Source organism: Montipora capricornis, chromosome 11 (genome assembly GCF_036669925.1).
Source record: "Montipora capricornis isolate CH-2021 chromosome 11, ASM3666992v2, whole genome shotgun sequence".
In the NCBI taxonomy this organism is placed as follows: domain Eukaryota; kingdom Metazoa; phylum Cnidaria; class Anthozoa; order Scleractinia; family Acroporidae; genus Montipora; species Montipora capricornis.
Window position 1 is genome coordinate 6,209,134 of NC_090893.1, and position 14,372 is coordinate 6,223,505.

At 41.1% G+C, this 14,372-nt stretch overlaps 2 protein-coding genes across 2 annotated transcripts; one reads left to right on the forward strand and one right to left on the reverse strand.

The window, feature by feature from the left end:
• Positions 1-6,781: 6,781 nt before the first annotated feature.
• On the forward strand, positions 6,782-7,210 carry LOC138023040 (dynein light chain Tctex-type 5-like). Its single transcript, XM_068870073.1, has one exon. It carries the CDS (start codon positions 6,782-6,784, stop codon positions 7,208-7,210), a length of 429 nt encoding a protein of 142 aa, XP_068726174.1.
• Positions 7,211-12,684: 5,474 nt separating this feature from the next.
• Positions 12,685-13,020, reverse strand: LOC138023041 (dynein light chain Tctex-type 5-B-like). Its single transcript, XM_068870074.1, has one exon. It carries the CDS (start codon positions 13,018-13,020, stop codon positions 12,685-12,687), a length of 336 nt encoding a protein of 111 aa, XP_068726175.1.
• Between the last annotated feature and the right edge of the window lie 1,352 nt (positions 13,021-14,372).

Sequence of the window (14,372 nt, forward strand, 5' to 3'; positions counted from 1 at the left end):
TTCCGATGATTAATAGTAGACTGCACTAAAGGCGTTATTAGGGTTTAGGGCTGCATTTATCTTCGGTTCTTCCATAATCATGTCTGCCTCCTCTTCAAAGTGAGTGTAAGTGCGAAAATATGTTAAGAAGAAGGAGGCAGACATGAACTCACCCTGCTAGCAGAGCCTTTCTTTTGCTTGCTCGATTTTGGCGTTTTCTCCTCCTCAGTAAAGAAAAGGACAAAAGGAGGCTCTGCTCGCAGGGTGACATGAACTCGGAAATGGCCTATTCAACTCTTCTTCGCTTGGTAATTATAAATGGCCTATAGACCATACTCGTATTCTTAGTATTGGACTGGAACTAGCTTGTAATGGAGGCGAATGCGGGGAAATCGTTTCAAATGCCACGAATACTTAAGAATTATCCTGCGAAGTCCCGCGGAATATCGCCTGATATATGGTACTTAGCCGACGAGGCCACCACCTCGATCCCAGGGTCTCTCTTCTCTCCCTCCATGAAGGCGATATTTTGCAAGATTGAGCAGGATAATTGTTTTCTTATTGAACACATTGACGACAAAGAAGGACATAGCCCATACGAATAAATAACGAAATATGAAATATTTAAAGAAACAGTAATTTTTAAAAGAGCAGCTATACAAAATGGAAAAATGCGGCCTGGATTCTCATTTGAAAACCTGTTAACTCAGTCAGTACGGATAAAATTAGGTAGCAGGTAGCGCATTCAATAACTTAGTTGATACTGAAGTAAGAAAGAGAATTAAGACCACAACTGGTTGTTCTACGTTAATTGAGGGACACAATTTAATTGAGGGACACAATGTAATTTCCACAAACATCATGAGAAGACCGGAGAGAAAACTCGGTTGTTTTTCGCAGGCAGTACCAGGAAAATCCTTCAAAAACACACTTTTATAGTATTAATACGAAGAAGTTTTGAATGCGCTTAATCCATAGACATCATAAAGAGCTTGCCTATAGTAATCTGCAAATGCAAATCTTGGTATTCTCTTAATACCTCATACCGTTCTTCTGACAAGAACAACTATCAAAAGGCCAGGTTTTGCTACAAAAATAACAGCAAAAAAAAGACAACAAAAACAAAAGTCTAAATTAACAGCACACACCAGGGCTACTCCGTAGTATCTGGCTAGAAATATTCCCTCTTTTTCCTCCGGACGCGCTTCAGCCATTTCATGAGGGCCAGTCTCGTTCTTCTCAAGTTGTCTCGTTCATTCCCAAACGAATTCTGGGTAGTTCTGCCATTCCATGACAAGGGAAAACCTAGCCTCCTTCGCATCCGTTTTTAGGCTCGTCCCTCCATTTGTGGGGAGGGACGAGCCTAAAAACAGTTGCAAAGGAGGCTAGGGAAAACCCCCTGTTGTCATTTCATGGATTTTTTTGTAAGTGTCGGGCCACCCAGTCCTACCAGCAAAGTACAGCATCGATTGAAGTTTTTAGCCTTCAAAACTTGCCTTAATTGTATCGGTAGGTCCTCGAATTCGTGCACAGAAAAACCAGAGAGACAACTTCACTCGTGAACCGCCATGTTAACAACAAAGCAGCATTTAAGGCGTCCCAGTCTGCACGAAACCATCTCTCACCACTGTCTCCAGAAGACAGACACGCACGGTTCCTACATCTACGTTTATGCCTGTACAATCAACTGAAGTGTCAATTCCTTGTAAAAACCAGCATCTTCTTTTGGTAAGGTACGTATCCGTTCGCAGAGCCCGAAGAACATTTGCGCATACGCTGACGGAATGTTTGAGCAAGAGAGAAAAATGCAGTACCTCCAGACGTGGCGCTGGAGCGTCGTACCAAACGAGTCATCCCGGGATTTCGGCCCGTGCGATCGCTTTGGGACGCAGTTGGCCCTTTGCTGCTTTCTGCTACCGACCTTGCCTCCCGGTACGGCATTGAGGGAGAGATATGTCGGCCCCTAAACCATATGTGACAAATCCCACGCCTACTCACAGATCCATCAGACCGCCCTTGTCATTACAATTTAACGTAAGATTTCGATGGCTTATATATTTAAGGGAAAAGTCATTTTCTCTCTCATATGGTAAGCACTGTAGTCGCGGAATACAAGTTGTACGCACGCGCCCTGCTAAAGGAAACATAAACAAATGCATTCAACTTTCTTTCATCCCGGAATTCAGAGTAACTACAAGAGCTACTATCTTGGGAGACATTACATTTACAGCTAAAATACATAGCATCTATGGATACATAACTAAATTCATAGAAAATATTTAAAGAAAACAAAATAATTAATTCAAAAGAAAAGCGGCTATAGAAAATGTTTCCCTGGATTCTCATTATAAAACCTGTTAACTCAGTAGCGCATTCCACAACTTAGCTGATTAAGTAAGGACAAAGACTTAAGAACATAACTGGTCGTTCTAGGTTAATTGGGGTACAGAATGTAACCTCAACAAAGATCATGTAAAGAAAACCGGGAGGAAAACTCGGTTGTTTTTCATATGCAGTAGCAGGAAAATCATTCAAAAACAGGCTTTTACACAGTACAATGAGGAAATTTTGAATGCGCTTATTGCATAGAGATACAGACTGAGTTTCACTTCAGTAATCTACAAATATAAATCTCAGTGTGCTCTTATTTACATTATACCGTTCTTTGACAAGAACAACTGACGATAGGCTACGCAGTTTTTTCTACAACAATAACAGCGAGAAAAGCACTACTTTGTCGCGAATATTCTATGACAAAAATATTTGTTCAGAAGTCAAAAGGCTACATTAATTAACAGCACACACCAGGGTTACTCCTTAGTATCTGGCTAAAAATCGTCTTCTCACTTTTTCCTCCGGCCGCGCTTCAGCCATTTGATGAGGGCCAGTCTCGTGCTTCTCAAGTTGCCTCGTTCATTTCCAAACGAATTCTGGGTAATTCTGCCATTCCATGACAAGGGAAGACCACCGGTTGTCAATTCATCGATTTTTTAATAAGTGTCGGGCCACCCAGTCCTACCAGCAAAGTACAGCATCCATTGAAGTTTTTAGTCTTCAAAACTTGCCTAAATTGTATCAGTAGGTCCTGGAATTCGTGCAAAGAAAGGCCAGAGAGACAACTTCATTCGTCAACCGCCATGTTATAATTAACAACAAAGCAGCATTTTAGGCGTCCCAGTCTGCACGAAACCATCTCTCACCACTGTCTCCAGAAGACCAGACAGACACGCACGGTTCTGACATCTACGTTTATGCCTGTACAATCAACTGAAGTGTCAATTCCTTGTAAAAACCAGCATCTTCTTTTGGTAAGGTACGTATCCGTTCGCAGAGCCCGAAGAACATTTGCGCATACGCTGACGGAATGTTTGAGCAAGAGAGAAAAATGCAGTACCTCCAGACGTGGCGCTGGAGCGTCGTACCAAACGAGTCATCCCGGGATTTCGGCCCGTGCGATCGCTTTTGGACGCAGTTGGCCCTTTGCTGCTTTCTGCTACCGACCTTGCCTCCCGGTACGGCATTGAGGGAGAGATATGTCGGCCCCTAAACCATATGTGACAAATCCCACGCCTACTCACAGCTCCATCAGACCGCCCTTGTCATTACAATTTAACGTAACATTTCGATGGCTTATATATTTAAGTGAAAAGTCATTTTATCTCTCATATGGTAAGCACTGTAGTCGCGGAACTCAACGTGGTACGCACGCGCCCTGCTAAAGGAAACATAAACAAATGCATTCAACTTTCTTTCATCCCGGAATTCAGAGTAACTACAAGAGCTACTATCTTGGGAGACATTACATTTACAGCTAAAATACATAGCATCTATGGATACATAACTAAATTCATAGAAAATATTTAAAGAAAACAAAATAATTAATTCAAAAGAAAAGCGGCAAAGAAAATGTTTCCCTGGATTCTCATTATAAAACCTGTTAACTCAGTAGCGCATTCCACAACTTAGCTGATTAAGTAAGGACAAAGAGTTCATAAGACCATAACTAGTTGTTCTAGGTTTATTGGGGGACAGAATGTAACCTCGACAAAGATCATGTAAAGAAAACCGGGAGCAAAACTCGGTTGTTTTTCATATGCAGTAGCAGGAAAATCATTCAAAAACAGACTTTTACACAGTACAATGAGGAAATTTTGAATGCGCTTATTGCATAGAGATACAGACTGAGTTTCACTTCAGTAATCTACAAATATAAATCTCCGTGTGCTCTTATTTACATTATACCGTTCTTTGACAAGAACAACTGACGAAAGGCTACGCAGTTTTTTCTACAACAATAACAGCGAGAAAAGCACTACTTTGTCGCGAATATTCTATGACAAATATTTGTTCAGAAGTCAAAAGGCTACATTAATTAACAGCACACACCAGGGTTACTCCTTAGTATCTGGCTAGAAATCGTCTTCTCACTTTTTCCTCCGGCCGTGCTTCAGCCATTTCATGAGGGCCAGTCTCGTGCTTCTCAAGTTGCCTCGTTCATTCCCAAACGAATTCTGGGTAATTCTGCCATTCCATGACAAGGGAATATTCCCGGTCATGGATTTTTTTTATAAGTGTCGGGCCACCCAGTCCTACAAGCAAAGTACATCATCCATTGAAGTTTTTAGCCTTCAAAACTTGCCTTAATTGTATCGGTAGGTCCTCGAATTTGTGCACAGAAAAACCAGAGAGACAAGTTTACTCGTGAACCGCCATGCTAACAACAAAGCGGCATTTTAGGAGTCCCAGTCTGCACGAAACCATCTCTCACCACTGTCTCCAGAAGACCAGACAGACACGCACGGTTCCTACATCTACGCTTATGCCTGTACAATCAACTGAAATGTCAATTCCTTGTAAAAACCAGCATCTTCTTTTGGTATGGTACGTATCCGTTCGGAGAGGCCGCAGAACATTTGCGCATACGTTGACGGAATGTTTGAGCAAGAGAGAAAAATGCAGTACCTCCAGACGTTGCGCTGGAGCGTCGTATCAAACGAGTCATCCCGGGATTGCGGCCCGTGCGATTGCTTTTTTACGCAGTTGGCCCTTTGCTGCTTTCCGCTACCGACCTTGCTTCTCGGTAAGGCATTGAGGGAGAGATATGTCGGCCCCTAAACCATATGTGACAAATCCCACGCCAACTCCTAGCCCAAAACTGGAAAAGTCATTTTATCTGACATGTGGTAAGCACTGAACGTCGCAGATTACAAAGTGTGCGCACGCGCCCTACTAAAGTTAACATAAATACATACATGCATGCATAAACTTTATTTCATCTCGAATTTGAGAATAACTACAGGAGCTAATATCTTCGAGACATTACATTTACAGCTAAAATACACAGTCCATACGGATAAATAACTAAATATGAAATATTTAAAGAAACAGTTATCTTTGAATAAGCATCTATACCGTCAAAATGCGACCCTGATTCTTATTTTAAAACTTGTTAAGGCAGTCAGTGCGGATATTATCAGGCAGCGAATTCCATAACTTTGGTGATACTGAAGTAAGAAAGAGAATTAAGTACCATAACTGGTTGTTCTAGGTTAACTGAGGGACAGAATGGAATTTCCGTGAACATCATGAGAAGAAGACCGGAGAGAAAACTGGTTGTTTTTCGTAGGCAGTAGCAGGAAAATCCTTGGAAAACAGACTTTGTATTAATATGAAGAAATTTTGAATGCGCTTATTGCATAAAGATCAGATAGAGCTTGCCTATAGTAATCTGCAAATGCAAATCTTAGTATTCTCTTATTTACGTCATTCCGTTGTTGTCACAATAACAACTGCCGGACGAAAGGCCAGTTTTTGCTACGAGAATAACAGCAAAAAAGCACTATTTTGTTGCGAATTTTCTATGACGAAAATTTCTTCACAAACCAAAAGTCTACATTAACAGCATACACCAGGGCTACTCCGTAGTATCTGGCTAGAAATGTTCTTCTCCCTTTTTCCTCCGGTCGCGCTTCAGCCATTTGATGAGGGCCAGTGTCGTGCTTCTCAAGTTGCCTCGTTCATGCCCAAACGAAATCTGGGTAATTCTTCCATTCCACGACAAGGGAAGACCTCCGGTTGTCTTTTTGCAAGTGCGATCGCCATGTGATAAATTCGCATAATGATGGGTTTAAAAAACAAAACGCAGCAAAGATAATTCTGCCATCATTAAGCGCTATTTTGTCGAGATGAATCGCATTACTGATAGCAAAGAAAGATCCTTAATGAGGGCTTCCTTTCCAGACAAAAGCTATTCACGGTTTTCCTCAACAAACGAAAGATATTTTTTCCTTTCATCGACTAAACAGCTGACTAAAGGATTAGCACTAAGTTCATATTTTGGGACTTTGAAAACACCGGCAAATTTGAGAAAAGCTGTTGAAATGATCTTTTGGACTCAATTTACCGCTTTCTGACATTCAAAGCATTAACTGGGATTTTCACCCTTAATCGTCCATCTATTGATAAGCGGCGAAAATTAGAGTTAATGCCTCCGTATGCGTGGGACATTTAGATATGTTTTCGCATATTTCAATTTGTTAAGACTAGGCTGAGTGTCGGTCTTTAATGAAACATCATCGAGCGTTTCTTGTTAATGAATTTCAGGAGGCAAGCCCGAGAAACAAGCATTAATTCATTCGCCACAAATGAAAAGAAAGCCTTACTCGGTTTTCTGCTCTTGTGACTGAAATCTGAAGCTAAACAGCGTCATTTATTTCAAGCCGAGATTACGAGATCTCGTCTTCTGTGGAATTTTCAATCTTATAAATACTTCGAGTTTGTTCGACGACTCTGATTCGTAGTAATGACGCCTCGAAAACGTGCATTTGAAAACACAGTTGTCTCTACACTAATCGATAAGCGATGCTTTGTGAAAGATGACTTACTCGTCCTACAACCCGCATGTAAACTTCAAGATCTTAAAATCCAGGATATTATTGAAGAGGTTCTGAGGACAAATTTGAAAGAGGTGTGTTTCGAGTCTTGGGACAGTGATGCCCGTTGCAATGCCCTTAGTCAAATGATAAGGCAAAAACTACGAGGAACTGAGCACAAGTTTGTTAACGTCGCAGTGGTCGTTTTAATCGGACAAGCAGACGATACTGGAATCGTAAAAGCTTCGCACAACGTTTGGAAACCAGAATACGACAGCTTTGCATCTGCTTGGTTCAAGAACGAAACTTTATTTGCTGTCGGAACAGTGTTTGCTACGTATGCTGCAAGAAATCCTTGAAACTATGTGGACTGAGACGCGCAACCTAGAAGCGATTCGTTTGATTCGTTGTACCATAGTTAGTGGATATAGAGTATGGAAACATGTTATGGCCATGTTCGTTGAAGGAAAACGACTATTAAATTACTGAATCTATCTTGAGAAACACTGTTTTCAGAACGGATCACAAGGACTTCTAAACCATTTCAGATTATCTTTAAAAGCTCGATATAAAAAATTTTCTTACGTGAAAACGTCAAGTGTAAAAACGTAGAATCTCGTCTCCTTTTTTAAACAATAAAAATTTCCTAGCCATCAGCCCTTTGGACGAAGCGGGATAAAGTCCACTTAGAATTGTAAAGAAAGTGCTCATTTGTCCACTGATGAGAAAATTAAACGTGTTTATAGACGTTCATCAACGTTGTTTTCCCTTGAAAAGTAATTTCAACAACTGCATTAGTTATCAGATGATGAATTGCGTGCATATAGACTGAGGCAAAATAGCTGCTGCTGTAGTAACCGAAGGGCCCGGGGGGGGGGGGGGGACTCCCATATGAAACAGACGGGGATGCTCGACGTCTCGCTTAGGGTTGTAAATTTTGGATTTTGGTCTCGCTTAGGGTGTTCCGGAAAAGCGCCAATATTTTAAGCCGCCAAGGTCTCGTTTAGGGTTCCGCGAAGAAACACAGAATTACGCGAAGAGAAACAGAAGTCAAATTTTCTTTTTAATTGTTTTTAGGGGTCAAAATTTGCTTAGGCCACGCCCAGATTGGTATCCTTTGGGGGTCACAAAAAGCTTGAGCCACGCCAAGATGGTCTCCTTTAGGGGTTAAATTCAAACTTTCCGACGAGCATCACCGTCTGTTCCATATGGGAGTCCCCCCCCCCCCCCGGGCCGAAGGGTTCTTTATGTTAGAAAGACATGAGTGAAGACCGCACAGATGTAATAATCAACTTGCTATATTATAAGCCATGTGCTCATGTGATCCCTCGTTCGATTGCATAATCATGTACTATCATATTACTACATTCCTCCCTTTTCAGTTACATTTCCGTAAGAATATAAAAGCACATACAATCAACTTAAATCTCATGTCAACAAATAGAACTATGATTTAGAATGATTACTTAATGTAACAGAAACAAATTCAATGATCACATGACAATTGTAAAGCAGAGAGCGCATGGCTTATAACAAAGCAAGTTGATTATTACATCTGTGTCTTCACTCATGTCTTTCGTGTTCCTGGGATCCTCGTCGCCAATGTAGTAACCGAAGGGTTCTTTATGTTAGAAAGACATGAGTGAAGACGCAGATGTAATAATCAACTTGCTATATTATAAGCCATGTGCTCTCTGCTTTACAATTGTCATGTGATCTCCCGTTCGATTGCATAATCATGTACTATCACATTACCACAGCTGCTATCTTGTGTTCCGGGCCAATTACAATGAACGGAAATTACAGAAATTAATTTGATTTTCCATTTATTTGACGTGCATTAAGGAAGGGAGAAAGATGGTCTGTCTTACAATCGTTTATTACACAGGGGGAAATGAAATCGGAAAAAAACAGACGTTTTTCTAACATAAGCTCTTTCAATAATGGGTCGGCGTAAGACGCACGTGTGTGTAAGGGAATCTTTACTGAAGCTATGATCCTCGCAGTTATGAAAGCAATTTTTAGCAATAGATTGTTTTCAATCACGTGATGAGACGGTCATGTTGGTGCACAAAACAATAGCAAATAGGCCTTTTGCAACAAACGATCACATGGTACAAAACCCGCCATGCTGGAGGGCAAGCTCATTATCATTCCCCCACTGGGACATTAAAACAAAGGAAAGTTAAGCTTGACTGGTTCAGGTCTCTTTGTTTTAATGTCCCAGGGAGGAAGGAAGGTGGGGGGGGGGGGGGGGAATTAATGAGTTTGCACTCCAGCATGGCGGATTTTGTACCATGTGATCGTTTGTTGCAAAAGGCCTATTATTTGTTTTGCTTTTATATTATGCTTTTTCCCAGCGGGGACGACACCTATGTGATAATAACATTATTTATGTCTTTTCCACAAGGACAAAGGAGGCAAAGAAGAGAGACCCCAAGAACCAGGTTGGGGTTTTGAGCAAAAAACTTGAACAGGATTCTACTTTTGCTCAAGTTCGTTTTCCAACTCGCAACAATTATTCTTGTTGAATGACAAGTTGAGTTGGGGCTGGTTTACACATTCCACGCCAACATAACCGCAATAAAAATACATGCACGCAAAATCAGCTACCTCCATCATATACGCTCTTTTTTCCATAAGAACGTTTTTAACCGATAATTTTAACATAGTCATAGTCATCTTTTGTAACTGACGATGATGTTTGTAACATCGAAACATGTCTTCGAAATTAAAAAATGTCGTAACTTTCTTACAGATAACGATTTGCTTTCTGCTGTCTCGACCTTTTGGTTCCATAGTCATAGTTTATTCACCCACGAGGAAATTTTCTCGTAACTCTTTGAAACGCTCTCTTAGCTACCATGATTATCATCGTCATTCGGCTGCGGAGCAGGCGATTACAAGATTTCTCCAGGCACGTCGATCTTGGGCAAGTGCGGCGATTGTGTTCGCCGACATCTTATCTTCATCATACCCTAATACGTGTTGAATGTAAGATAAGTAAGAGGTATGAGCAGGAGCCCATGAGTGATGGGCTCCTGGTACGAGGGTGTCCAGGTCTCCTTTTGCCATGTGGTGGTATGTAGAGTGCATATCTTCTGGCAGGCTCATCTTCTGGGAGACGAAGGACATGCCCAAGAAAACTCAGCTGTCGCTTCCTTACATGGTGGACAAGATGCTCTGCGTTGGTCATATGATAGTCACATGATATACCACAGAGGACGGACCTCAATTGGGATCACGTGAAGGGGTCAACACAATAGAACATGTGTACGTTGTATGGTGTACTAAGTCCAACTACAGAATGAGTTTTTCTTTAGTGAATCATTCAATAAGAAAACCACAAGGTTAATGTTAAAAAACGGCCCTATTTTACAGGGCGGGAAAAACTTTGTACATGTAGTGTTGTTGCGTTTCAAGTCTGTCCGTGACACTTGCATGCTTAGAAAGGGGCTTCTATGTCTTTGAAGTGTTGTGAGTTCTGTCTTAGAGAAAATAAAAGAGACTTGTGCTTAGCCGTTTATCCTTCTAGCTAAAACACTATGAAATCCAATTGCCCAGTGGGCAAGTACATTTCAGTTTTCAGTTGCCTCTATTAAAATATCACTTGCTCAATAGGTGAGCAATGTTCATGTCTTACTGGAAAGTATCATTAACAAGATTACTGAGGCTAATTTCACTTGCCCATGGGACCACCAAAATTCCATTTTCATTTGCCCAAGAGCAAAATTTATTTGCCCCGGGCAATCGGCCCTAGGGCCCGTTTCTCGAAAGTCCCGAAACTTTTCGGGCCATTTTCGGGTGCCTCAATTCCCTCTTTATCTCAAGAAAGAAGAGGATTTTAAAAGTCGTCAAACTTCAAAGTCATTTTGCTTTTTGTTACCTTGAAAACATGTTAAAAGATCGGCTTTTCTGAACAAGCGGTTGGCAGGTTCACAAATGGATTTTTCGGATCCGGAAAGTTTTCGGGACTTTCGAGAAACAGGCCACTGGGTATTTTCCTGCCCTGCTTAAGTATTTGAGTTAATTGCCTTTTTAGACTACAGTTTTAGATTTCTTTTACCTTTATTTCTATCACTACAAAAAACAAACGACTCTCAGCCTGGGTATGTTCGGTAAGTCTCAGTCGTATTGAGTGTTTTCACGTGACGTCACGGGGGTCATGTTGATGTACTTAAACAATGGAACGGCGGCTATGTTGGTGTCCCCAACTAATCCTCCGGGAATTGCACTCTATTATCGTGCAAACGCTGTCTTTTGTTTCGGTGGAAAAACAAGTTTACTGATCACGTGAGTGAAAACACCCACGTGACCAGCAGCCATATTGGATTACTGAAACAAAAGAAAGTATTTGCATCAAAAGAAAGTTCAATTCCCGGAGGATTAGTTTGGTACACCATCATGGCCGCCATTCTTTTGTTTTGGAACACCAACATGGCCGATGTGACCTCATATGAAAACGCTCTATAAAAAAACCAGTCGAAAGAGAGAAGTGCTCCTCGCACCTACCTGGACAATTTAGAGCGGTTTTCAATAGCCCATTTCCGAGTTGCTGCATGCCTCAGTTTCAAAACGAGTCCTGGTGCACAACCATTCAAATGCTGCGTATTCTTATGCAAATCAAACTCATTTCCCTTACAATAGTTGAGAACCAAGACTCACTTCGAAACCGAGAAGCAACTCGGAAATGGCCCATTGAGTGTCGAAAGTAATTAGTGAATTGCTTTAGTTTTGCAATACTTCACTCAGTGATTGGTTCAAAGTTCTCGCGATACTTTTTCAACCAGTCAGAAGTGAAACCAAAACCAATCGTGGCTCGCGCGTGCACAGTTTCCCGCGCTTTGTGTCGGCTACGTGTAATTACTTCGAGTCTTGATTGGTTTACTCGATTGTCTCCGTCCTTTTTGATTGGCCAAAGTAATTACTTCGGTTTGGTTTTAACGACACTCATTTTAAAACCGCTCTACCGTTCTACTAATTCAACGGTATTTTTGCGCGGTTTATGAACATGCGGGAAAAGCAGATCTTAACAGGTGTTGTTTAGATCCAAAAAGAAAATTGGGGGTAACCACACGTTTTTCAAAGATAATTAATCAACAATATTTGTAAAAAAGCTTTAAAATGCAAGGCAATGTATGGCGTTCTTTTCCAAATTGAAGTTTGATTATCTCTAAAAAATGCATGGTTACCCCCAATTTTCTTTTTGGATACCAAGAGCACTTGCTAAGTTCTGCTTTCTCCCCATAGTTAAAACCCCGCAAAAATGTCCCTGCAGTAGTAAGCACCACCGGTAGGAAACCGCCGAGTATCTCGAGATGCACAGAACGTATGCACAATAACAATAGTAGGCACCGTCCTTTTAGGAAGCTTAAGCGCGCGCGTTTTTGAGACGGGGACGGCAACCGGAAGTGAGGTTGTTTTCCCTTTTAACTGGTCTTCACACAACCACATTTACATTGCTAAGTATCTTTTCTCCATTTGAGATGATTGGTATAAAAATCTGGGAGACACCACTGCCCTAACACCGCACTCGAAATATTCTCTTCCGATTGCCGTACGCGTCTCAAAAACGCGCGTGCTTAAGCTCCCTGAAACCGCGTTCGTGTAAACGCTGCCTTGTAGACACCTGAAAAATTCAGTTGCTTCTTCGAACCCGTGACCTCTATAGAATTGATCCATCTTGTAATCGTCTCCGCGATTCACTCTGTCGAACGCTCAGCATGATAACATTTGAATCTCTTCGATGACCAAATTAAATTGCTTCATAAACCCAACTGTTAGATCTCATGACAATGATGTTTCTGTGATAAATTATCTTCGAATATCTGACTTACTCCACAAAGATTGCAAATACTGAAGCCTCCGCAAAGATGTGGTCGTTCTTGTAACTGTCCTGTGCAAAATTATCAAACTGTGAGTTCCACAAACATCTGCTTGTAATATGAACACCTTGTCCACGAACCTGTCCAATCCATACAACACAAACAAGCTTATAGCGTTCAATAGGTGACTCATCCTTGACTTTCCTCTTAATTTCCTCGCATATCTCGGTGGATAATCGTTTGGCTTCGTTCGCTGTGTAAGACTTACTCTTCAAATGCACCCCTAAGACTTCACGGATGATCCCACGAACCTTTTCAGTTAGAAATACACCAGTGGGCTCCATTTGGTAAGTATTTTCCATCATGAGAGCGTCAGTTTCAAATTAGCTACAACGTACCGAGGCGTAACGTGAAAATAATTAAAATTCACGCCAGAGGTTGTGTCTTGGGATAGAGTAAGCACAGACGTCTGCTTCTGTTTAAGAGTCGCCAACCGATTGGTTTACAATTTAAGTGGTCCGAGCCACCAAAGCGAATCTGTTTTGGCTGTGGTTGAGTTACTTTCTTTTCTTTGACTCCGGCGATGTTAGGCTCTTTTATTTTTAATTCTTGGGCCAGTCGATGCTGAAGAGAGAGTTATTAATGAGTCAAGTTAGGTTTTTAGTGAGTACTGAGTTTCATTTCCACTATGTACTCAACGTCTGTTTGCAAATGTAATTGTGTTGAATTTCTTGGCCACTTTAACCGTTCGTGTTTACTGACATCTTGATGTCCCGTTGTTTGGTTTTCTCTCAGTCTTTTGAGACTCATCAAACAATCATTTTTGAACTTTACAGTGCTTTCAATTAGTTCCCTTGAGTCCAAACAAAAGATGTACAATAGATCTTTTTCACCGTCACGAAATAAAAATAAATCGAAAACCATCCAGTGGAAAAAGTCAAGAATTCGTGATGTTGTAGAAGATAAATGAAGAAGACACTTCTCCAAGTTTTAGGCCTGTGCGTTTCCCCAAACTTCAGATATTCGTCGAAATGTTTCGCAGAAATTTACAGAGCCCAGTATGAAAACGCCATGTTGGTGCACATCTGTGGTGCACCAATATGGCGGCCGGAAAATAGTGTCAACATCTGTTACTTACTTTGGCTATCTAGGCGAGTGATCATCTGTACTGAACAGACAGCTATTTACCTAAGCACTTTTCCTAATGCTTTAAATTCTAAAAAGGCTCAAAACCATGAGATAAATATATATTTCTCAATAAACTCGATCGTCGCCTCGTGTCACGCACCGCTATAACTCAGAAATTCAAAATGCTCTGGTTTCCAAACGAAGCACGCTATTAAGCTTTAAAATTGCAAATGGGTACAAATTTACCGCCTCTTATGCCTGATGAGGATAAAAACTTTCGTGGCTCTTTAGTTTTGGATTTTAGAAAATGGTGACGTCACGTGAAAACGATCTATATGCAATGGTTGTGTCTCCGAGAGTCTCCGAGACAATCGTCGCGGCAGGTGAATTAAACTGTGACGTCCTCAGTAAAAGCCGAATGATAAACAACTCCAGACAAAGTAATTCGTTGATGTTTGCAATCCTTAAAACATATTTATATACTTACGTTCTGCTGAAGTTGACGTACTGATGGAATCAGTAGTCTTTGTAACACTCTGACATAAAGAGCTATTTTGCCACTTAAGAG